General features: G+C 42.1%; 1 protein-coding gene across 1 annotated transcript in view; it reads right to left on the bottom strand.

The window, feature by feature from the left end:
- The window catches only part of TBL1X (transducin beta like 1X-linked), a 372330-nt gene that overhangs the window by 10074 nt on the left and 337447 nt on the right, over positions 1 to 24809 (bottom strand). The window contains exons 8-13 of the mRNA XM_019524649.1: positions 14712 to 14853; positions 12625 to 12688; positions 12411 to 12508; positions 10646 to 10706; positions 5852 to 5973; positions 2443 to 2517 (exon numbers count right to left, since the gene is read on the bottom strand). Coding sequence (XP_019380194.1) covers positions 2443 to 2517; positions 5852 to 5973; positions 10646 to 10706; positions 12411 to 12508; positions 12625 to 12688; positions 14712 to 14853 — 562 coding nt within the window. The remainder of the gene's footprint in view (positions 1 to 2442; positions 2518 to 5851; positions 5974 to 10645; positions 10707 to 12410; positions 12509 to 12624; positions 12689 to 14711; positions 14854 to 24809) is intronic.

The raw sequence follows: 24809 nt of genomic DNA, 5'->3' as shown, positions 1-24809 counted from the left end.
CACGGCCCCTGGTTCTTTAAAAAAAAAAGCCCCACACTCACTGGTTGCTGAAGCAGCCATTGGGGCTTCTGGGGGCTCATGGCAGGACCCCCAGTGCAGCACAGGGCAGTGGGGGGCAGCAGCAATTGCCTTCCATGCCTGGCAGGAGTCAGTGAGTGCAGGGCTTTTCTTTTTTTAAAGAGATGGGAGTTGGGGCCGGGTGGGGCAGCTATTGATGGGGCTGGGAGAGTGGGTGGGGGATAGAGGCTCATGGCACAGTCCTCCATGCAGCATGGGGCAGTGGGGGGCAGCAGGGATCGCCCCCCTGCCTGGCAGCAGCCAGCAGAAGCGACCCAAGCAGGGTGCAGGGACTGGGGCAAATCAACCTGTGTGGGGCCCCACCTGCAGACATGAGGAAGCCGGCGGCAGATTTGGTGGTGGTGGGGTGGGTGCCGAGCAGCCGGAGGCACCGGATTTGTTCGGGGTGGGGATGGGGGTGTGCCAAGCAGTTGGATATGAAGCTGGCACCAGCGTGGAGTCATTATAGCTTCTCTACGCGGCTCCGCCGGGCCCCCCAAAGCATGGGGACTTGGGTCGTTGTCCTGACTTGCCACTCCCTGGGGATGACCCTAGCAGCTGGTGAGTGGGGGCTGTTTTGTTGTTGTTGTTTTTTTTTTAAAGAGCTGGGCGAGCAGGTGGGGGATGGAGACTCATGACAGATCCCCCCACACATTGCAGGGCAGTGGGGATCACCCCACTCCGCCTGGCAGCAGCTGGTGAGTGCCAGGCTTTTTTCTTTAAGAGCCAGGAGGCTAGGGCAAGGCAGTGCAGCCATTGATGGGGCTGGGAGAGCTGGTGGGGGATGAGGCCTGTTTGATTTGGAGATTTGGCTGATTTGGCCACGGCTGAATCTCTGAATCAGATTCAGTTGAATTGATTCACAACAGTGGTTCGAATCACAGATTTGAATCACTCTCCCCCAAACCGACCGAATCCGAAGTGAATACTACACACAGGCCTAATAACTATGTGAAACGGGGCTGTGAAGAAATGTGAACCCTGCCTGATAGAGATGTGTTGGCAGAAACCCTAGTGTAGATACCCCTATACCAGCAAAACTGCAACAGTATAACTTGTTTCACTTGTGAGAGTAGACACATTACACTCCCTGATTGGTGACATAGCTAAATCCCCACTAGGCGTGCTTTGCTGGCACAGAGCGATTAATGTATTTATCACGCTATAAATTTTAACATTGAATCAGTGAATTTATGACATGATAAAATGGCAAACAAGCCACAAGGACATTCTACATTTAATGTATAATACTTTTGAGGCCTATTTGTTTCATGTTCTAATTTGAATAAATGAATTTATGGCATGTAGCATTGGGCTATCTGGTGTAGTTTTAAATGTCCCTGCACAGAGAACCTATTGGCTCCCCTGGTGTGCAAATATTTAAAACTATTCTATGCAGCTTGATATTGGGTGGGGATGGTCCTGCTTTGAGCAGGGGGTAGGACTAGATGATCTCCTGAGGTCCCTTCCAATCCTAATTTTTTATGATTCTATGGGTCCATATAACAAGGACGGCTGAGGACCTGGACTACCCAGTGCTCAGCTGCATGCACCCCAGAATGGGCTGGGGTGCATGTTCATGGGTATTAGGGAGCTTCTCAGTTGCCAGTCCACATGCAGGTGGGGATCAAGGGGCTCCCTAGTTCCAGCTGCACATTTCTGTTGGGACCACCTAATCCCTGGAGGTAGCACTAAATCGTGAGTCTGAGACTTGGTGCTGCTCACCAGATCTCCTGAGGCAGCTCCCAGTCCTGGTTCCAGAACCTGGACCTTTTAAGTGCCTGTGAAGGAGTGCCAATGGAGCCCAGCAAGGGTGACCCATTCCCCATGCAGAGCTTCCTTCTCCACAGTTGGGTGACTGGGATCTGAAGAGTTTTATCACCAAACCCAATCACATGCATCCTGCTACATACATCTGACATGGCAGGACATGCAATTCTGGGGATAAGGCATAAAATTCCTCACATCCCAACTGTGTGATGCTTTTAATGTCTTCCAGGATCCTAAGATGAAGATACCATTCACACACAGTGGGCATGTCGACACAAGATGCTTCATTGTCATAGCAACATGCTACAGCAATGTAGTGGCCATGGGGAAGAACTGTGATGCTGCTGCTATGTCGCTGTTGCAGTGCACTCCCTCAGTACACCACGTTGCTATGGGGATGTAATGGCTAAAAATAATCATGTGTCATTGGCACAGTAGAAGCTCTTACAGCAGTACGGGCCTTTTCGAAGTAGTAAGTGACAGCACAGTAACAACGGTGCTGTAGGGGCACATGTAGACATGCCCAGTATTTAGTAGTATGACAGCATCATTCTAGAAAGAAAATTATGCAAACAGAGACAAGATGGTTTGTAAATACCACGAATGGAAAATTACCTTTAATGTCATGTCATCAGAGCAGGATGCTAGCAGCATGCCAGAAGGGTCCCATTTAATTGCATTGACTTCATTCTGAAATAAAATTTGATTTTGTAAGTGAATGCTCCAAGTAGCCTGCATTGTACCTGGCATCCAGCAGAGGGCTCTCACGCATTATCACTACAACATGTGAAAACACTGCAAATGCTTATCTTATGCTTTCATTAGCTTATACATGAATGAAAACAGAACTTCTCTTCCACATCTCAATACCTAAATACAGCTTAGGAATGGAAACCATGCATTACTGGATGTTACACACAATTAGCTATCAAATTTCTGACTTGATCTGTGGCTGGTACAAGTTTGGGATACTCCTCCCACATATGACAGGTTTAAACCAACTCTAGACTCAGATTTTTTAATGCTGTTGCAATCAACTAATTTAAAACAATTATATTATGTTGACCTGAAAAGGAAGACCAAGGACGCTGCGGGCCTGCTGTTAAATAACCAGGAGGAAAACTTAACAGAAGATGCAAAGAGGGCAGAGCTCCTTAATAGCTACTTTGCCCCAGTCTTCACACAGACAAAAAAGTGTTTTTATTGAGATACCTAATAATGATCTTTTGGGTAAAGAAGGGGCAAGCTGAGGGATGAGATAACAAAAGTGACAGACAGCTTTTGATGGATATAAACAAACTGAAGTCAGCAAGGCGTAATGAACTTCACCCAAGGTACTGAAGGAACTGGCTGAGATCTCAGAGCCCTTGGCATATTTACGAAGTTATGGGAGACAGGCAAGGTACCCAAGTACTGGAAAAGGGCTAATGTAGTGCCAGTCTTTGAAAAAGGGAAAAAAGGAGAACCCAGGGAACTACAGACTGGTTAGCTTCACTTTAATACCTGGGAAGTTAATGGAGCATATCTTAAGGAAATCCATTTGGAAAAGGAAAGGCTGATCGCAAGCAGCCAGCATGGACTTACAAAGGACAAATCATGTAAAACAAACTTGATCTTCAACAAAGTGACTACTTGGGTAGATGAAAGGAATGCTACAGATATAGCATATCTCGACTTTAGCAAGGCTTTTCACAAGATTTCACATGACCTTCTCATAAACAAATTGGAGAAGTGTAGGCTAGACCAAACTGCTAAAAGATGGATAGACAACTGACTCAATAGTTATAAGGGAAGTGTATTTATAAATTAATTCATGTCAGAATGGCAGGAGATTTTGAACAGAGTCCCACAGGGGTCTGTCCTGGGTCCAGTGTTGTTCAACATGTTTATTAATGATTTAGATACTGCAAGTGAGAGCTTCTTAAGTAAGCCTACAGACAAGATGAAACTTGGAAGGATTGCTGGAGGATAGAACTGCAATTCAGAAAGATCTTGAAAGACTGGAAAGTTGGACAGGATGAAGTCCAATGTTGACAAATGCACCGTGTTACACTTCAGGAAGAATAATCAAAAATACAAAATGGGTGACACCTGGCTAGATGGCAGCCCTACAGATAAAGATTTGCAAGTCTTGGTAGATCAGAGACAACATGAGTTTGTAGTATAATGCAACTACACAAAAAGTGAATGTGATTTTGGGATGCAACAACAGGAGTAGTAAGTTCAAGACATGGGAGGTAATAGTGCCTCTTTACTTGGCTCTGGTTAGGCCTCATTCTGAGTACTGCATGCAGATTTGGGCTCCACATTTTAAAAAGAATGTTAAGAAGTTAGAGAGAGTCCAGGGGTGGGCACCAAAAATGATAAAGGACTCAGAAGGCACATCATACGAGGAGAGGTTGAAGAAGCTAGGCATGTTCAGTTTGTGGAAAAGGCACTTAAGAGGGGACATGACAGCAGTCTTCAAATACTTTAAGGGCTTCTATAAAGAAAATGGAGAACACCTTTTCTCTCCTGCTGCAGAGCAGGACATAGACCAATGGCTTGAAGTTGCAGCAAAGTAGGTTTAGACTAAATATCAGGAAAAAAACTTCTTCATTATTAGAACATGAGACAGTGGAATAGACTGCCTAGGGAAGTTGTGGACCTCCAGCACTGGCGGTGTTCAAGAAGAGCTTGGACAGCCACTGGTCAAGGATGATCGAGGCATAACTATGCCTATGTTCTACTACTGGTATTTCCCAGGCTTCTGGGCTCTGCTGTTTGCCGCATGGGGTTGGATAGAGATGATGACCTTTCAAAATTCCTTTCAGCTCTGCTCCTCTATTATTCTATGATTCTACTTTTTATGTTTCTTATATCAATTAATACAAGGCATATATTTTTCTTAGAAGAAATGTAGGGAAAACGTTTTGCAGAGATCTGTATTCCCAAATAATGCAACTTCAGAGTAGTGCTCATCTACCTAAAAAGACATGTGCTCTAGTGCAAAAGTAAAATCCAACTTGGACTACTCGAAAGTTAGTGGCTCTTTAAAATTTCAAAATCATCTTTCTGTCTGCAAAACTCTTATGAAATGACTGTTATTCCATGGAATTAGAGGAAACCTACTTTTCCAGTTTGTGCATTTTACAATCCTTCGCTTTCCATTAAGCCTAATATTTCCCCTATTGAGTCAGTCAGTTTCACCTGCCTTTTAATATTAACAGATAAAAGAAAAAATGTTAGGGACAGGAAAGTGCAAGCACAGTCTTGTGGGCAATGACATTACTTGAAAATATTTTAAACTTATATTTAATCCACAAATGCACACATTCAGTTCCACATATAGTTATCAGGAGTTGCGCTCACATACCTCAGAACAGACTCTGGACCATGTACAGGATGGTGCCATTGGTCCGGCTGCTACACCTTTTGAAATGCATTGATTGTAGCCATATGGATTTATAGTCCTATGTGGTCTACATTTCCTTTGATGGCCAGTAAAATGGAGTCACTAAGTGATTTAACAAACCTATACAGGGCAGCGGTGTTCTTTTTATGAAGCAAAGCCTGAAGCACTAAACATTAGCATTAAACCCAATGAAGAATACGCTGGAATACAGACAAATGTGAGAAATGGGGAGAAGGATGTGGGAAGTACCTGTTCATGGATCTCACCTGATTAGACCAAATTGATTCTAAAACTGAAAAAATATGAAAAGCAAATTGTTCCCTTCTTCACATTTATTGAAAGAGATTAAAAATTATGGAGATGAAATTCTATTTATAACTGTGCCCTTTATTCCATGATATATATACAATGCTGACGTTGTTTGAGCTACAGGTTTGCTTTACCTTGTGATTTAGAACAGCACATCCCTTTTCTCAGGCAGTGAGGTACAGTATGTGTCTTTGGGGAAAAGCTGGAAGATAAACACTTTTGATCCTGGGACACAGACACTGTTTAACATCACCGGTTACCACCGTGGCTACATGTTGGTAATGACTCTCAAGGCTAAAATTTCAGGAGGTTGAAACTTACTGTATGTCCTTGAAAAGTTTTAACTGGGCGATCACAGCCAAGTCTGCATACATGAATGCACATGTCAGTACTACAGGAGGCAAAAGTAGTGTTGTTCTGCCAGTCTACATCCAGAGCAGGGGCTGCAAAGCACAAACAACAGAGTGAACATTAAGGCAAAGAGATACAAAGTCCCCATGCCACTGACCTAACCAAAGGGATAAAAAAAAATAGTCACTGGCCTCTTATAGACCTGGAAGAGTTCATTGCTGATGTGAAGTTTAGAGACTGAATATATGCTGTAGCTGTTTTAGGAGCTCAATTTTTTATCTGCTTGGAGAGAGGGAAACTTGGATATTTCATTTGGCATCTTCTGATGAGAGCCCTTAGGCCTTCAGGCAGTTTTAAGCCTATTGTTTTCCACACATGTCAACCTGGCTTAGCTTTGTTTTATAGAGAGGCACCTTTATTTGGTAGGTGATCAACCTAGGATAAATTGATTAAGCCTGGTTAAGTAAATTAAGAATATCCACACACAATTTAAAAAACACATTAATTGGGCAAAAGCCAATTTAAAGCTAAACCACTTCAACTTTGGATACAGACAAGGCCTAATGTATTGTATTGTTTTATTTTGTTGCCAAGGAAATCTTTCAGCTGCCCTCCTGAGAATGAGATCTACTTTTTATTTTCCAAATATTCTTATTATGCATATGCCAGTAATGATGACAATTTATATTGGGCAAATACGTGGTGCATGTTTATCATTAAAATGAAAATGAGACCATTGAAATTCATAATTTTGAGTTGTTCTAAGCAACACTTTAAAAAGTCTAAGGATAGAAATTTATCTGGGTGGGGGAGTGGGACGGGGGATACCAATTACCTTGACTACATTTGTCCTGTCTCTATCCTCATAACCAGTGAAATGAAAATAAGCATGTCATGAGAGATGATGGCACTTTCTAAATCAGCAGGTGGCTTTCATTTAACTCTGTCCCATTAAACAAACAAATGAACAAACAAAACAACACCCAAAACCTAAAATCCCAGCTATACTGAAAAGGCTGAATTAAAGGCTTCAATTAAATCTGTCATTTATAATAATGAATAACCAAACCAAAGCATCCACATGATTTGGTATAGGAGGAAAAATAAGAGAAAAGTTAATGTTTTAAAAAAGAGCCTGCTACAGAGATAGGGGGAGTCAATGTGGAGACTGGGAGGCAGCCTGAGATTTTGATTTCCTTGGACTGCCTGTCTGTCTTACATTTGTTCTGTGCTGCTTTGAATTGTGTGTTTTTAAATAAAAAACGATGGATAATCATTAGTATTGGTTTCCTTTTGGGCCTCCTAGGAAGTTTAAGAAATTTCGATCTAGAATTAATTTTCTAAGACCTGCCTAGACCTGAAATTATTGAATTATAATGGAAGGGCTATACAAATAAGAACAGTGTTACAAAGATATGGTAAATTAAGCCTGGTTCATTAAATTATGCTTAACATCTCTAGTATCAATAACAATTACTTCTATGCTTTATTTAATCATGTTTATTCAAGATATAAGGAAGCAAACAAACAAAATATTTTGGAGAAAACAGCCAAGGGTGTTATATGAGAAAAGTCAGCAAATTAAAGATCTGGTGTGTGGAGCCTTTGGATCCAGCCCAGGGAGCTGTGACTTTGGTGGCATTTAGAATATCAGGGGCTCTGCCTATGTCTCACCACCGTCAGGCAGCATGGGCTCCAGCAGAGGGGCCTCTGCATGTGCTCTGCCACTGTCAGGTAGCAGAAAGAGGCAGCAGAGGTGGCCGGGTCTTAGTGCCTGTCAACTTAAGACCCAAACTGATTCATTGCAGACCAGCCAGATAATGTTGACAATCCCTGCTTTACAGAATGAGTAATGTGACTGCAAAAGCAGGGAAAGCCATACAGGCTTTTAGCCAACTGGTTGCTTTACAACATTTCTTAAAACCACCACCAAAATTCAAGAAATGAAGTTACAATAAAATAAATACCAGCAATATAATATGTCTAGTATGAAGAGAGGCAAGTGACAAAGCATGGTACTGTAATGACTAATTAGCTCAGCTTTCTCTTGCTTGTTACACTGTATCAGTTTAATAATTTACTTCTGGGTGGCACTTTGTATGCATGTCCAAACTTCGATAAATCTGAAAATAGGATTCTTCCAATTATGTTTAATTAAATGAGCACTTGGAACATGTTCTGGCTGAAGTCTGTGCGTGGCTGAGGAAAACAGAAGGGCAAATTTATAAAAGGGTTAAAAAAAAGTGGTTTATGGAAACTGTAGGTTTGAACCTAAACCTGCAACAAGACCCCAGGCTGTAGGGAATTCCAGGGAGATCAGAGGTCTCCAGGATCAGATACAAAAGGATTCTGGTTTGTCTAGACTAGGATAAAATGGTTCTGTATACATGTACGCATACATGTGTGAATCTGTGTGAAAGTTTTCACCAATATGTGCTAAAAGTCTATGGCTGACCAGGCAGTACAGATTTTTATCATGTGCTATGATAGGTTAGTCAAAATGCAGGTTCCTTTCATGGCTTTATATAACTCATTTAATATGTGCTAAAAGAAGTGTGATTTGTTTGGACTAGACTTCTAAATTGTGTTAGGTGGAAATGTTGCACCTTTAAATCCTAGTCTGCACAAGGACTTTGGTGGTATGTGATGTTTCTTGGGTGGGGGGCAGGATGGGGCATGTGTAGGAAGTGACACTCTGTAGCTAATTCATCTGCTATGCAGTAAAGAATCTCGTGTAGATGTGCCCTGTGTTTTCTCTTGAATGCAGCACACTGTAGATCATTCAAATCCACATTGTTTGGAACTCGCTTAATTCTCAGTGGGTTGATGAATTAAAGGTAAATAAGCCACTCAGTTGTTTGCTATGGCTTTTACTTCAAAGGTAAAAATACATTGACTCAGCTAGAGCTCTTTGGTAGTCCCACGCAAGCTCTTAACTGCAATTCTGAATAGTCCCAGTTATTCTGCAAATCCTTGTTTTGCAGAGGAGCTAGGAAACTAACTATGCAAATTATCCAGGTTCTACCATAAATATCTCTGCCTCTAATGGACATCAGTAATATCGAGGTTGGTTTGGATTTTTACACTGGGAAATAAGCGCTATTTTAAAAATTAGGCTCCTGGCAGATGTTCACTTTAAGACATGATAGGATCTAATCCTTGATCCCAACAACTATGCATCCTACTGTACCACACATGCTTAGCAAGATGCATGATTTTGGAATTGGGGGGTTATCCTGGGATCCCCCTGCACCAGAAAGATTAAACCAACCAGGTGATTGTCATTTGGGGCTGGGAACCAAATCAGTCCCCAGCCACAACTGACAATCATCTCAGCTCACGGGGAGCCTAGTATTGGGATGAGATAGCTCAGTGCTGGATTCCCTGGGTACTGCAAGTTATAAAATCACGTGTGCTGCCATGGTTTTGATGGGTCCCAATGCATGGGGAGACCAGCATCAGGCAGCTGCAGCCCAATGTCCAAGGGAGCCATAAAACCATGTGTACCCGCCAGACAGGGGTCACATAGGGTTTATACAACTCCTCATGTATGACATATGGGTTTTGACAGGTCCTGGCCACATGTTCAATTTAAGGTGTGATACAAATGAGCCACAAAGTTATTCTATAGCATATTCCATTGTATGTGGAATAAGGTTGTGGCTTGTTTACTGCATTGAGTTGCACATGTGGCCGATCACTAAGGCACAATTAATCTGTTAATGGTGCCTTAAATGTAACGTGTGTTGGGGGCTTTACTTAATAAAACAAAAATAACATATTTTTAAGCACCATTTAGGACCTATGCTAGACCAGACCATTATGTTTAAAAAAACCCCAAACCATAGATTGCTGTTATCCTATGAGAGGGGACTATAACATATTTTGAACAAGAATTTGGATGTTTTAAAATAATTAGAGTAGTTTTTTAACCTGGAATGTCATTATATGACTATGCCTGATATAGCTCTTTCACTGTAAATACTTTTCCAGGATCAGATTTTGATCCCAACTACTATTTGGTAAAGGATGATGTCCCACTGGGTTGGTTGTGTGGGCAAGACTAATAAGCAGCTTGTTCAGATGGGACCAAAACCCTACACATGATCTCCACCAAACTTCTGGAATGGTGCAATCCAGAATCTTCATTGATATCTGAATTTTGCTCCTTATTTCTAAGAAAAGGCAAAACCAAAATCTGAGATCTAAACTTTGGGCTGTTTAAAATCCTGTCCTGGGTCTAGGTCTTTTAATTCAAGAAACTTTAAGCAGGAATAGTTTTAGTAGCACTTGCTGACTCTGGTTGGTGGTGGGTCTGCTTCTTAGCCCCAGGGAGCTTTCCTAGAGCTCAGGGCTTTAGCAGGAACTAAACAGGTCTCAGAAATTCCCACAAAACAGCTGGGAATTCATAAAAAGCAGGACATGGTACTCTGGTTGAGAATCACTGTGCTAGAAAAATACTTTAAATTCTCTGAAAGTCAATTTCAACTTGGTGTCTATGCCTTGCAAATGATGCTCTCAAAGAATTTCTAATTGAGTATGTAACCGAGCCAACATGGTCAGTTCTTGCAGAGCCCCTTACCTTCTCTTAAGCAGAAAACAAGAATGCAACCCAACTGTTCATGAACAGCAAGGCACACATCCATTTTAAAGTTGGTTTTACTTTCAGTTGTATCTTTTTTCAAAGGGATATTTTCAGATTGCTAACATCAAGGGATTCAGAAAAAAATCACTTTATTCACAAAAAGCTAAAATGCCAATTACCTGAATGGAAAGGAAACTGCTGCTTGGCTTCTCCTGTGTGAGCATCCCAAATTATTGTTGTCTATGTCCAGAGGGAGGGAAAAGAAAAAAAGATTAGTGACCATTCCTCTTGGAAAGTAACAGGGGGAAAAAAAGAGCTCCCTGAGGACCAATTCTTAAAGATAGCTTGATAACATTATTGACTGCAGGGCCCCTTGGCTGTTGCAATGGTGTATAATATAAATCTCTCCCAATATACTAGTGATGGGAAAATAATGTAAGTGTAGATATTGAACTGTCACCATTACGAAGAAAGCAATGAAACCAATGGGAATGGGTTGCACACCTCTGAAATGCATTAGCCAGGAGATCAGACTCAGAAATTTCATGAGGTTGAGCTTTAGGAACACTTTGTTACAGGTATTTCAATTACTCAATAAATTTCAATAATAAGATTTATCTTTTAAATAAAGCTCTTTTCCCATGTTTTGTACAATTTAGACTGATTTTATTTATCATGGACCTAAGAGATTCTGTAAGTATCATTACTAAGTCACCATGTAGAACATTCATTTAAATGAAAAATGTACAGTGTATGCCGTCACTGTGGTGGCCACATGAAAATATAATTGGCTTACTATGGATTTTTCCCCCCCATAGATACAGAAAACTTCAGCAAAATCCTATAGAATTGAGCATTATCTTCGGAGTGAACTGTATGTTTATTAGAAAAATATATTTTTTCCATAAAATAAACACAGGATGCCTTAAGTCACTGATAATGCGGTCATGTAAAGAACTGATGCTGATCCAAAGAAAATGGATCTATTGGAATAATGGAGCCACTGCTGGGAAATAAGAGATACTGGGTATGTCTACACGTGGTGCTATATTGCCATAGCGACACACTACAGTGATGTAGCTCTTCGCTATGGCGATGTAGCATCAGTGGGCACAAACCATGATGCCGATGCTACATCACCATAGCAACAAGCTACCTCGCTATAGCACATTGCTACGGTGATACAGCTGCTAAATATAACTGTTTACCTCAAGGACAGCTCAGTAATGACTGTTACTGTGCTTATCATTTAGTACTTCCTAAAGCAAGTACTAAATAATGGTGCAGTAACAAATGCATCATGGGGGGCTCATGTAGACGATTCCACTGGGTATGGACTAGCTGTAAAATGGCATCAAACTAAAATTTTCATTTACAAGGATTTTAGGAAATTACTTTCCTGTTTCAGTACAAAAGGGTTTGTTCTCATCCTTCATCAAAATTTGAAAGCTGTATCTTTGAGGAATACTCAACTGAAACCTGGCGCTGTTGGCCTGCTTTTAAAATTAACACCAGCATGTTTTGCAAACAAAAATGTAAATAGTTTATTCAAATTTGTCTGTCTGGATGTTGAGATCAGCTAGAAAACAAGACCTTTTAAACCTGTTTCCCTGTCCCAGGATATTTTCATTTGCTAAAGGAGATGGATGTAAATACACAAGGAAATAACACTTGTTTCCTTGATATAGAAAAGGCGCAACATTCAGTTTGACACATATAGCAAAGTAAGGATGTGTAAAAAACTGTTCTTGCATGGTATAAATTTATATAAACATGGAAGAGTAATCAGTCACTTGGTCTGATGAAATCAAGGCCCAACAAAGCAATCTTAAAATAGGGCAAATTTGCAAAGCAAGAGAAAGAGGGGGCACTGGAATTTTAAACAAGACAGGTTCACAGCATCAGAACATTTATACATCAAAGTTACATCTGTGTAAAACTCACTTTATCAACACCAGCACTTAAAATGTAATTCCCCTTTTTGTTCCATTTAAGGGCAAATATAGGACCTTTATGTTGACCTAAGGTACTAGCAAGGTTTCCTGAAATAAAAAGTAAAAAAAAAGATGAATGTCACAATTGCTTGGAAGCTGGAATAAGGATAACATAGCACAACACTAGCAACCATTTGTGAAAACAAAACTGTTGTTTGACTTACCATCTTCTGTCCATATTCTTGCAAAACCATCATATGATCCTGTAGCCAACAGTGTTCCATCACTCTGGTGTGAAAAGGGCAATAAAAACAAAATGTAAATAAAGACTGCACACAGATTCACTGATTTATTCTTTAACTTAGTGTCTTCTGAAATAAGGGAAATGTGACAGCTAGCATGGCAAAACATCAACTACTGTTATTAAATTAGAGGTTAGCACTATTGTCACCAATGAGAGAATAAAATTCACAAACATGACATTAAATATTGGGCTATACTGAATAACAGAATAACTTAACAAAAGCATTAGGACAAGTCCCTGGTATATAATGATTTTCTGGGATTTGTTTTATGGTTGATAAACATAGTTAGCATTTTCTAGCATTTAGCATATAATTTTTAACATGAATCCCTTTGATAATGTTTCTATTACAACATTAATCATATACAAACACAAGAGAATAAAAATATACTAGTAGGAAAGGTTCATATCAGAATACAAATACTATCATACGTCTAACTAAATAATAATGGCAGATATCTTTAAGTTAAGAAAAGCACAGAATAACCCCTTGATAAATTATGTCCATTCATATCTTTAAAAACAATGGGAGAAAGTAGCTACTTATTTAGCACAAGTTATAAAGCAACACAATCTGAATCACATTTACTGAGACGTATTCAGTTACATGATGGTATGCACATAGGTAATAACCAGGGATCTTGATTTTCTCTGATAAAAAAAAAACCTCCTTAATTTTTAGGTTAAAAAAGTAAAAGTGTCTCATTCTGATCATGGAAGAATGTGGATTGTGGGTTACTTTTTTGATCTGAAAATTGGAGATTTTTTTTAATCAGAGAAAACCAGGATCCCTGGTGATAACCACAATGGAAAACAAGAGAGGGGAAAGATAAGTAAAAGATGCAGAAGTAAAAGATGGACAAATATAGTTCAGATTTCCATCCCACAAGATAGTAGTAATTTTCTTGTTTTCACTTCCCTTGTAAATCACCTTAACAATTTGGGATCATATTGAGTTATTCATTAGGAACGTTTGCTTATGTAAACACTAAAATAAACTTTAAGATATATCTTGATAGAAGTAATAGCTTTGGAAATTAAATGAAAAGATCAGTCATTGAAAGATACTTCTTCCCAACCATTCCTTCCACTTTTTCCATACTCATCTCTTTTTTCCCTTCTTGCTTCCTTCTCTGTAGTGAATTCTTCATTTCTTTACTCTGGTCTACTTAACTACCATCCAACTCCTTTTTCCAAATCATCCTGGATATTGTTCTTTTCCATGCTGCTCACACCATTCTTGATCAAGTATTCAAGAAGATTCACTATTTTCACGTTTATCTTCCTTTTTAACATTGCTGTAACCCGTGTCTGCTTTTCATTGCCTTCGTTCACAGCATCAAGTTTATCATAAAAGTGTAAGCTATAAATTCCACAGCTTTAACCCTTTTTTTGGTGAAGCATCCAATTTGCTCTGGGGTCACAATAATCATGCAGTGATGAACAATCAATATATGTGAGCCCCAAACCTGCAAATGGCAACTTGGGTTGATGTGAAGTCTGACCAACATTTACTTTTTTTATTTCCTTATTCTTAAAGACAGTTAAGCCATTTTTATTCACACTTCTATGGTGATAAAAGTTACAATTTAGAGATGCTCCATAATTTAGAAGAGTTGGTAACTGGAAGATTGTCCCCTCTTTGGAGCAAGTAGATAGTCAGAGACAAAGGGACTTCAGAAGGTTGTCTGCTAATCCACAATAAAAAGTTGTTTAGTCCTTCTCATTCATGTCCAACTGTCTTTACCGAGCTTGGTGCTGACTACACCTTCCAAAAATAAATATATGAACACATAAATTACTCAGCCCTGGTAGCAACACATATGGAATATCTGAGTATAGCAAACCAAAATTCAGTCCTATATATGTACCTGAAAGTAGGGTGTTCATAGAGTAGGGTAGAATCCTGGCTCTCTTAAGTATAAAGGAATAAAATAGGAGCTGCAATTGCCTCTAAATTAAATTTATAGAGTTAAAAACTATGCATGTTCTTAGAAGTTAACTTACATTCCAGTCCAATGAAGTCACATCCTTATTGCTGGGGACATCGTGTCCTCCTTCTCTTATGCAGTGCCTCAAAACTAACTGAGTGGAACCGCTGTTGCTGTTTTCATTGAGATTCCATATTCTGGCTGTTGAGTCTCCAGATCTACAAAGATGAACAGAAAGAAAGGACCACTTTTTAATGAGACCCTTTAATACAGGTGGTTGGAACCTCCAGGTACACTGGGGATTCAGAGAACTCATAGAACAGGTCGGAAACGTACAGCTTGTGGCTGCATCTGGCTCAAGGTGCTGGAGAGCGTTGCCTGTTCCTGTACCTATGCCCATGTGGGGGCTGAACAGTGAGGAAATGCATGAGGCCAGGCAGCTGGAAGCTCAGTCCATGCTGCTGTCACTTTTCCTCGCCCCCCTACCTTCCTCTATATCCAGCTGGGAAGTGGGCAGGCTGGGAGAAGCAGTGGCTGGCAGCATGGGTGCTGTTCCCAGCCACCTGGATCAGGCATGGTTCTCTGCTGCTGACATACTGCAGAAGTCATTTGGTCCGCATCAGACCAGCCTGCAGGTTGCCAGCCTCTGTTACAGACTTTTAAAAAGTACTTTTTTCCCTTCATTCCCATTCTCCAATTCTCTACTTGCAAAATTTTTAATTTAGTGACAATCGTTCCTGTTCATGTTCTTAAACTAAATGCAAAGCAAACCTTTTCTTGTGAATCAATTTATATTGCAGCTATATTTTTCAAAACCCAGTTGTGGACTTGACATTCATTCACCCTGTTTCACATTTCATGCACACATCACATTTGAATTAGAACACAACTCAGATCATGTAACAGAAATTAACAAGTAACAATTTATCAAAACTCAAACAAAACCATATACAGTTCACTCTTTGGTGTAGTCTAAGAGTTCTCTACCACAAGTCCAGAACGCTGACTTAAAACAGGATCTGGACCATGCCTTTTTTGGTGGTTACAAGCTAGCACTATTGGTTCAAAGCCACCTACTTAGCACTGTTCTTTAAGGCAGCATTTCTTAACCCATGGGTTGCATCTCAAAAGTGAGTTGCAAGAATATATGAAAGGGCTGTGCACAAACTTTAAAAATGGATTCTCCTGTAAAAAAGAAAAACTTGGGAAACCATGGCTTTTCCCTTGCAGGCTGGCAGGATTTCAGCCTGCAAGGGGCTGCCCCCATGCCCCACACACCCACCCCCTACCACACACATCTAACCCTTGGTCCCACACACTGGGGAGGGGGGGAGAGGGGCAGGGGCAGAAGTTCGAGAGTGAGGAGAACTGGGTCAGGACTGGCCATTGATGTTTACAAATGGGTCATGGTCCAAAAAAGGTCGAGAAGCACTATTTAAGGGACATCCAGGCTTGGAGCAAGGCTTGGAGCAAGGTGGACTGTGCTCCAGTATTCACTGGTCTGCAGAATGGTCTCTTACCTCTAGGTTAGATGAGGAGCCAGACCAGCCTACAGTGAGTCCCAGAATTAGTGGAGCAAAGAGGTTGCTTAGCTGCGCCTTCCACTGTCTCTTGTCTACTGAGAGCTGTCTTGACTGAAACTTGGCCAAACTCAGTCATCTGGTTCACATCTTGCAGCGGTAAAACTGCTGTTAATACCAGCAGAGTCATTGCTTGGGCAGTAAATTTGGTAAACTATAAAGTGTTTGTAGTTGTACATATCCATTTTATGGACTGAGTCTTGTCTAAGTGAGGCATTTTCCTGAAAACTGAGGCCATGATCCTTTATCATCACAAAATTGTGACGATTAAGTCAGACTCTATTTTCCAATGAAAGAACATCCTTGAAGTTGGAAATCAATTTACCACAAGATGGCAGAGATTTCACTTCCCAGCTTCTTGGTATTTGCACAAAAAATACCTGTGTTTGTCCACTGAGGGAGGTATGTATGTGTGGCGGGGGCTACACTGCAGATTCACTGTGCCTGGCAATGGTGCACTCAGACACGTCATACTGATTCTCTTGGGTTATCTCCTGAACCAGGACCAGGGTAGCAGTGTTTGCATAACAAACTGGGGAGGCTAACTTGCCTTTCTGAAGTGCTGGGGGATGCTACTACCTTGGTGATCCAATGGGGCAGGACAGCATATCTGAGGGCACCGCCACTCAACCCAGTCTTTATTGCACTTGGTGCTGACTGTGACTTCCAAGAATAAATATATAAACACATAAATTACTAATCCCTAGTGGCAATATTTATGGAATTTCTGAGCACAGAAAACCAAAGTTCAGTCCTTCATACGTACCTGAAAACAGAGCGTTAACAGAACAGACTAGAAACTTGGCTCTCTGAAGTATTAAGGAATAAAAGAGGAGTTGCAATTGTCTCTAAATTAAATTTCTGGAGCTAAAAAAGGTGCATGTTCCTAGTAGGTACCTTACATTCTATTTGTTGGACACACAACCCCATGTTACTTTCTTTCAAATGAAGTAAATAGAATGTGGAACATGTAGAATCTCTCATATTTTCATGAATTCATACATGTAGAGTGAAATTATATTGTCTATAGGTGCACTGTCAAACATTACTGTTGTTTTTTAAAGAAAATAATAATTAGAAGTTTTATTATCACAGAAAAAACACAAAAGGAGAAAATGCAGCTTGTAAGATCAGAATCTTGGGATAAAATTATTTTCTTCATAACACCCATTTTTAAGTGCACCAATAACACAATTGCACTGAATTGAACAGCGGGCTTCAGAAATCAAAAAAATCCAAGTTATAGATGCTAGCATTATTAAGAATATCCAAAAATATTTGTGATTGCCTGGCTCAGGCTGGCTGGCAGTGACCTGGCCCAGGGGTTTTGAAAGGGCAAAGATGATTGGAGGACTTGGGATTCCCTTTCTGCACCAATCAGGCCCCAGAGACTCACCCCCCGTGTCCCCTGATTGGCCCCTTGGGTCACCTGGAGGGGTATAAAAGGGGCAGCGTGGGCTGACTCAGGGGAGAGACCAGTGAGGGACAACAAGGAAGGGGCTTCACAGAGCTGAGCCAGTAGGGCAGGAGCAGTGCCCTGGAAGATCCTGAAGGAGCAGGACCTGCAGGCGGCAGTGGGACCCTCAGCAGTGCAGCCAGCAGGAGAGGCCCCCTACTGGGCTCCAGGATCCCCAAGGAGAGGGTGTGGGCAGCAGTAAAGGCTCCCCCACTCCAGCAAGGATCTGAGCAGCGACCTAAGGGGTTCCCAGCTCTGCTTTCAGCTCCTCCAATCAGAGGCCAGGCAGCTTTGGGAAGGTCAAGACCCCTATCAGATTAGAGTGCTGCCACCAGTGGTGGTGGTGCGGCAGCATCCCTATCCACCACATGGGAGATCTGGGTTCAAGTCCCAGCTGACATGACTTGGGGTGGGTGAGATAACAAGAAGCAAATCTTCTTGCAGTGGAAAGGGGCTATTGTGTTTTTTCTCCCCCTCCAGGTACCAAGGCCCTATATTTCCTTGTCATTTGACATTTTGCATTTTGCGCTTTTTTATATTTCACCAACCCATATTGTTTGTTCTGCTGTTTGTGCTTTATATTTTGTTAACTCTGTTTTTGTCAATGATTGTAAGTGTCTAACCTTTGTTGAATCCTGCCCTCTTGGGGCACTGCACTGTCCACTATACCCTCTGATTTATGCCTGTTATGTTCCCAGTATTAAAAGGTATATGGTTAAGTCCCCATTGGTGGTCTGGCTCTGCTCTATACGGGAGGAGAGTCCCTACACCTCCCACAGCATTTGTGCACCTGCTTTGATTCCTTCAATTTGAGAGAGGGGGTACCTTTTGGAGTACCGCCCAGGTTACATATTCAAAACTATTAAAACATGTATTATTAAAGCAATTTTCAACAATTGAATTTACAAAACAATCTAAATTATATTAAAATGCTTAAAAATATATACAGATCAAGTTACTTAAGTTGATCTGTCTGGCATGAAACCAGAAAGAACTCAGTGGGTGTGTCCAGATGTGCGTGGATGTTTGGTTCCCTGGGGACAACTAGCAGCAGTGCACCTTGCACCACAGATACCTGTCCCCAGGGAACGCCTGGGCTACTCATGCTTTGGCACATGGCAAGTTGCCTTGGGTGGGGTAGGGGAGGCTGGGAGCAGCACTTACCTGAGGTTCCAGGGCCTCCCGGGACTGCAGCCCTGGTGATTTCTGCTGTGCAGAGCTTGGCTGGGAGCAGAGTGTGGTTCTGGGCAGCCCAGCTCTTCTTTTCAGTGGCATGTGCTGCCCAAGTGTGTGTTGCACCATTTTTTCCCCCCACGGTTGCTTTTTGACCCCTGGACATCCAAGGGTCAAAACCCATTGAAACAAACCCTGGCACAGTGCATGCTTGGGCAGTGTGTCCTTGCAGCAGAGAGAACACCAGACTGTGCAGGATGTGGCACTGCAAATGTGTTTGTGGCACCACATACCACATAATTGTGCTTGTCTGGATGCGCCCAGTGGATGCATCTATACGTGCTATGAAGGCGACATAATAACCCCCGGTTAGTTTGTGTGTGTAGATACATTTAAATAATAATTTAAATTGATTTGTAAATTGATTTGCTGTAAATTGATGTAATAATCAATTAAATCACGTGCACCTGGGACGGCAGTATTTTGAGGCAGGGTAGAGCAGCCCCAGGCTGGCATCAGGCTCAGGGGATCAACTCAGGGCTCTGGGTGTTGGTATCAGGTGGCAGATGGGTTGGTTGAGGCACAAAAGTGCCTGAAGTGCAGAGCTGTGTAGCTAGGGAGCAGGCAGGGGTCTGGCCCCATTGCCTGGGTTGACTAGGCACAATTTATGCCTGGGTCAGCATTTACACATGCATATCACAGCAGTTAATAACTGCCATAAGATAGTATTGTCCCCAACAGAACTACCTTACAGCGGAGTTAATTAATTTATTGCACCCTAATACTGGTACTTGTGTAGACAGAGATACTTTACTGCGACATTAACTAGTCAACTCCACAGTAAAGCACATGTGTAGATGCATCCAGTAAATGTTTATATTAATCACTGTTATTCATCAGGCAATCATTGCTTTTTCAATCAGAGTTTACAAACGCAATTAGTCTGTGGGACTCTCAGAATTATTTATAAAACTGATTTTCATAGGAGGACTATTTTATTACTCCTAATGCACCTGTATGATTATGCTTAGGCTACCCACAATCTAGCCCAATACAATTTGGTGCAATTTATCAGTAAAAACATTTCCAGCAGTCATTCTTGCATATTTAAAAAATAGTAATGACTAGTAAATAAATTGGGTAATGTGTTTTCCCCTGCTACAGAGATGAGCTTGCTGTGGAAAGAAGTTTAAATGTGATTTTCAATGCAACTAAGGATCACAAAGTGAAACTAGTAGGTAATACGTTTAAAACTAACAGAAGGAAGTTCTTTTTCCCACAGTGTACAATTAAAGCATGGAACTTATGCCACCAGATGTTGTGGAAGCCGACTGTTCAGCTAGATTCAAAAAGGGATTGGACAAATTCTTGGAGGAGTAGCTATTGTACCATCAGTAGCTACAAAGCACGGGAGTTAGGGACACAGCCTCTGAATTAGAACTTCCTAGTAGGGGTGCATGAAGTGGGTCATATTCGAGTTGGATTTGGATTCGATTAGTTGATTCGGATGACTGTCCCCGATTCAGTTCGACTGAATCCGAATCTGAAGATTCAATGCTGATGCGGAGAATCAGTGATTTGGCCACAAACACAGCTTTAAGGGTTTTTTCTACATACCTCAAGGTAGCAGGCACAGCTCATAAATGCTGTGATGCTGGAGCAGATGGAGCATCCCACAGGAGCACGGGGGGGCCACCAGCATGCTTGGCAGTGAACCCGGAAGTGGAACAGAAGTACTTCCAGTGCACTTCTGGGTCTGCTGGGGAGCTCACCCGTGCCCCCCCAGCTCAGAGATTGGCCACAGGGGAGACCCCAGGTACCTTCCCAGACCCAGGAGGCACCAGTTGCTGAGCTGAGGGGGCACAGAGTGGGTCCCCCAGTGCGCTCCCTGGAGGACCAGGAAGTGGACCGGACATGCTTCTGGTCCATTTCTGGGTTCGCTGCTAAGCATGCTACCCACCCCCCATTCTCCTGTGGGATGCTCCATCTGCCCCAGCATCACAGCCTTTACAAGCTGCACCTGATACCTTGAGGTATGTAGAAAAAACACTTAAAGCTGTGTCTATGGCCAAATCTCCAAATCTTTCTGAATCTCTCCGAATTGATTCGGAAGGTTCCGATTCAATTTGGAGAGATTAAAGAGTCTCCTGATTAGATTCAGCCGAATCACTGCCAAATTGAATCAGGGACTGAAGCTTCATACAACCCTATTTACTAGACTTCAAATGCTGGAAGCTGCAAGTGAGAGAGGAAGAGTGGGAAACCCAGTTCACTCTCTGTCACTGTGTTACACCGGGTACTGGGCAAGATGACCTATCTGACCCAGTAAATGGCAATTCTTATGTTTCTAACTTCTTCTTTCTACAGGACTTGAAACTGAAATGCATGTTTATGCAGACTGACTAGATTACTCATAAAGTTTAAAAGCTAAGAATCATTTCTAGTTTGGTGCTTTAAAGCTGGATAGAACATAAATTTGTTATTAATTTTTTTTCCAACTATTTGAATTGGTCTAATAAAAGATATCAGATTTACCCAAAGAACCTGGTCTTTTTCTTTTTTTTTTAAAAGTATCATTATGGGTTAACATATCAAGTAATGGGGAAACTGCCTGAATTTTCCTGCTGCCTGTTCCATTATGTAAAACTCAGGTCTGGGATTGTCCCCAGTTAGTATCCCTGCTAGGGAGATCTTGAAATAAAATTTTCAGCAACTTGGACATCTCAAACAGTTATCTGCTTGCTAGTTATAGAAAGGCCATGTTTTGCTTTCAGTGACTTTATTTAGCATTCTGGCTGTGCTTGGGCAATTTTATTTTCCAGTATTTTAATGTTGTTTTTCTGTTCCTTCCTCCCAAGGCTATATAGGCTATGCTGTGTCCCTGCAGAGTAAGCCTATCAATGTGTAGCAGGGGGTTTTGTGCATCTTCCCTTTTGTTACTGGAAAGAAATATTTTCTGCTTTGGAAAAGTGTTTTGATTTCTGTTGAATGATGCAGTGAACCTTGTATTATAGCGGACCATGACTCAAACATCGCTCAGAAATATATTTAATCTCCTTAACCCTCTGAAGCAGTTCTATCTGCATGGTAAAAACAGTTGATTCCAGCATGTGAGTGATGAACATTTGGGTAACTAAAGTACAGTTTTTCACAGGAGTGGGGTACTGCTAGATTTTAGGGAAGCTTAGTTCTTGGGGGGAGGAGGGGGAGGGACCCAAAAAGTATGCTGTCCAATCACCATATAACTATGCTCTTCCCAGAGGAAGAGCACCCCAGAATTTCATTTCTGGAGTGAAATCCCCCATGCATGACTCATTTCTGGAATGAAATCCCCCATGCATGACTGATCAGGTGGAAGTTAAGATAGCCACAGCTGTTTAAACCTGTGGTACTCAACATTTTGGCCTGGTGGGTCAGATGAGGGCTGTGAAGCTGGTCCAAGTGCCAGATTGGGTGCTGGGTCTCAGGATTTGGCTGTACAGACATGGCCACCTCCTTTATGCCTGGATTGGGCCCTATGCTGCCCCATCTACCACCACATGCTGGTATTGGACCCTGGTGTCCCACATACTAGGATTGGGCCCCACACCACCTCCACCCAAGCCTACATGCCAGGATCAGGCTCCCCACTGTCTCTGCCCAACCCTGCACACTGGGATTGGGCCTCGTGCCACCCTCACCCAGCCCTGCATGCCAGGATTGGGCCCTGTGCCACCTCTGTGGTCCAGAACAGGGATCCATTCCACTTCAGCTTGGCCCTGCACCAGGATTGGGCCCTGTGTGTCTGATGTGGCTCACAGGGCCAAGCTGTCCAGACTACAGGGCACTCCATGGGTCTGGAAATTTGGCAGCCAGTGGGTGTGTCTACACAAGATGCTAACTGTGCAGCAGCATAATAACACTGTACAGTACAGTGTCAGGCAGAATCATGCTAATAAGCTACTGGGCAATAGTATTGGGCTACTGCACAGTAAACATCACTAAAAACCCATGTGCCAGTGCTATTGTGCAGTAGCACAAGTTACTGTGCATTGCTTTAGTATTTTGTCAGCTAAGTACTAAACTTAATGCAGAGTAACTATGGTGCATTAATGAATGTGTAGACGTGACCAGTGAGCAGCAATTAATGTATCCGCCACTCCCCTTCCATCATAGTTTTGGACCTGTGAGGAGCCCCATAGGACAGATGTATAGCTTCAGTGGTTGGACCTGGCCTGCAGGGCAGGGGTTGAGCATTCCTAGTTTAAAGTAGGTGACTAATTTATTACTAGATCTTCAGAATTTGTTACTTGCAAGTTTCAGATGGGTTTGGTTTTTTTTGGTTACACTTACTGTTATATTGTTACTTATTGTTGAGTTATTTGGTAATTGTTGAGTTATTTGGTTATGGGATAATTAACAGGTTAGATCACCTAATTTATTACTAAAGGTGCAATCAGATGAGCATGCACATGCACTTTCTGGCATTTCAAAGGCCTTTGAGGAGGTGCAAAATACTTGGGAAAAGGTTCTCCATGCTGAGCCAAAATTAGATACTGGGAAATTCTAGTATCTAAAAAGAAGAGTCAAAAAAAAGTGTGGTGGTACATGTGCTGCCCAAAACCAGAGCCTGGCTGGCCAGAGCCATGCTTTGGCTGCTGGCCAGGCTCCACACACCCAGATTGCTCCTGCTCTATCCCCAGGAGGCCCCCAGGACCCTAGGTAAGGCTGCTGGGGCTAGCTCAGTTGCTGGCCCTAGCCTCCCCTCCCCAAGCTGAGGCAATTTGCCATGCTCCACAGCATGCATGCAGGGATGTTCCCCAGGGACAAGTAACAGTGGCACAACTATTTGCCACTGCTGTTTGTCCCCAGGAAAACGCACATGCATGCTTATTTGGACGCACCCTAAGAGATTATCAGGGCATCCAGATAATTGGATAGACATTCTTTTACCATAGTTAAATAAAAATGTGCATACAAAAATAAAAGAAATAACAACTAGATACAACTTTTTATTTTTCAAAATGCAAATCTTAAGCACGGAAAGGTAACAGAATACTTTTAATTCCCAGATTCTGAGAAAAGGTATGAAATTAACTCTATGAACTAATTAATCAAAAAATAACCCCTGGTGTAACCTGGTAAAGTACACCAGATTCTACAGCTACCAGGACACCAGGCACTCATGGGACTGTCACCACATCCAGATGCATTTGACTCCTGAAAGACTGAATATCCATTTCCTCCTGGGTTGATAGGGGTGGCCTTTGTGTTGAGTACAAAACAGTGTCAAATTCACACGTCTATAGCTGTAACAAACACCTTGACTGTTCTGCCATCGTACCCCAAACCCATTTCTATGAATATCTGTTATTTTTTCCTCATATCAAGTATATACATGTTCCTGTCACTGTCTCTTATCCATCCCCTCCTGTATCCACCTTCTGTTATACTCCTTGTTCTATCTTGCTTTAAAGGCTCTGATCCTGCCATTATTTGTCTTTGGGTAAAACCTGTATAGCTTCATTAATACAAATCAGGATTGAAGTTTCATAGTTTCATAGTTTCTAGGGTCGGAAGGGACCTGAGAAGATCATCTAGTCCAACCCCCTGCCATGGCAGGAAAGAGTACTGGGGTTAAACGACCCCAGCAAGGTGTTCATCTAACCTCTTCTTAAAACCCCCCAAGGTAGGAGCCTGCACCACCTCCCTTGGAATTTGGTTCCAGACCCTAGCCGCCCTGACCGTGAAATAGCTCCTTCTGATGTCTAACCTAAACCTACCCTCTGCTAGCTTGTGACCGTTGTTCCTGGTCACTCCTGGCTGTGCTCGGGGGAACAGGGACTCCCCCAATGCCTTCTGATCCCCCCTGACCAGTTTGTAACAGGCCACAAGATCCCCCCTCAGCCTTCTCTTGTGGAGGCTGAACAGGTTCAGGTCCCGTAGTCTCTCCTCATAGGGCCTGCCCTGCAGTCCCCTGATCATG

Source organism: Gavialis gangeticus, unplaced genomic scaffold, assembly GCF_001723915.1.
Source record: "Gavialis gangeticus isolate Ggan-Ray unplaced genomic scaffold, GavGan_comp1, whole genome shotgun sequence".
Classification (NCBI taxonomy): domain Eukaryota; kingdom Metazoa; phylum Chordata; order Crocodylia; family Gavialidae; genus Gavialis; species Gavialis gangeticus.
The sequence above is the reverse complement of the archived record's forward strand: the minus strand, read 5'-3'. Positions and strand labels throughout refer to the sequence as shown.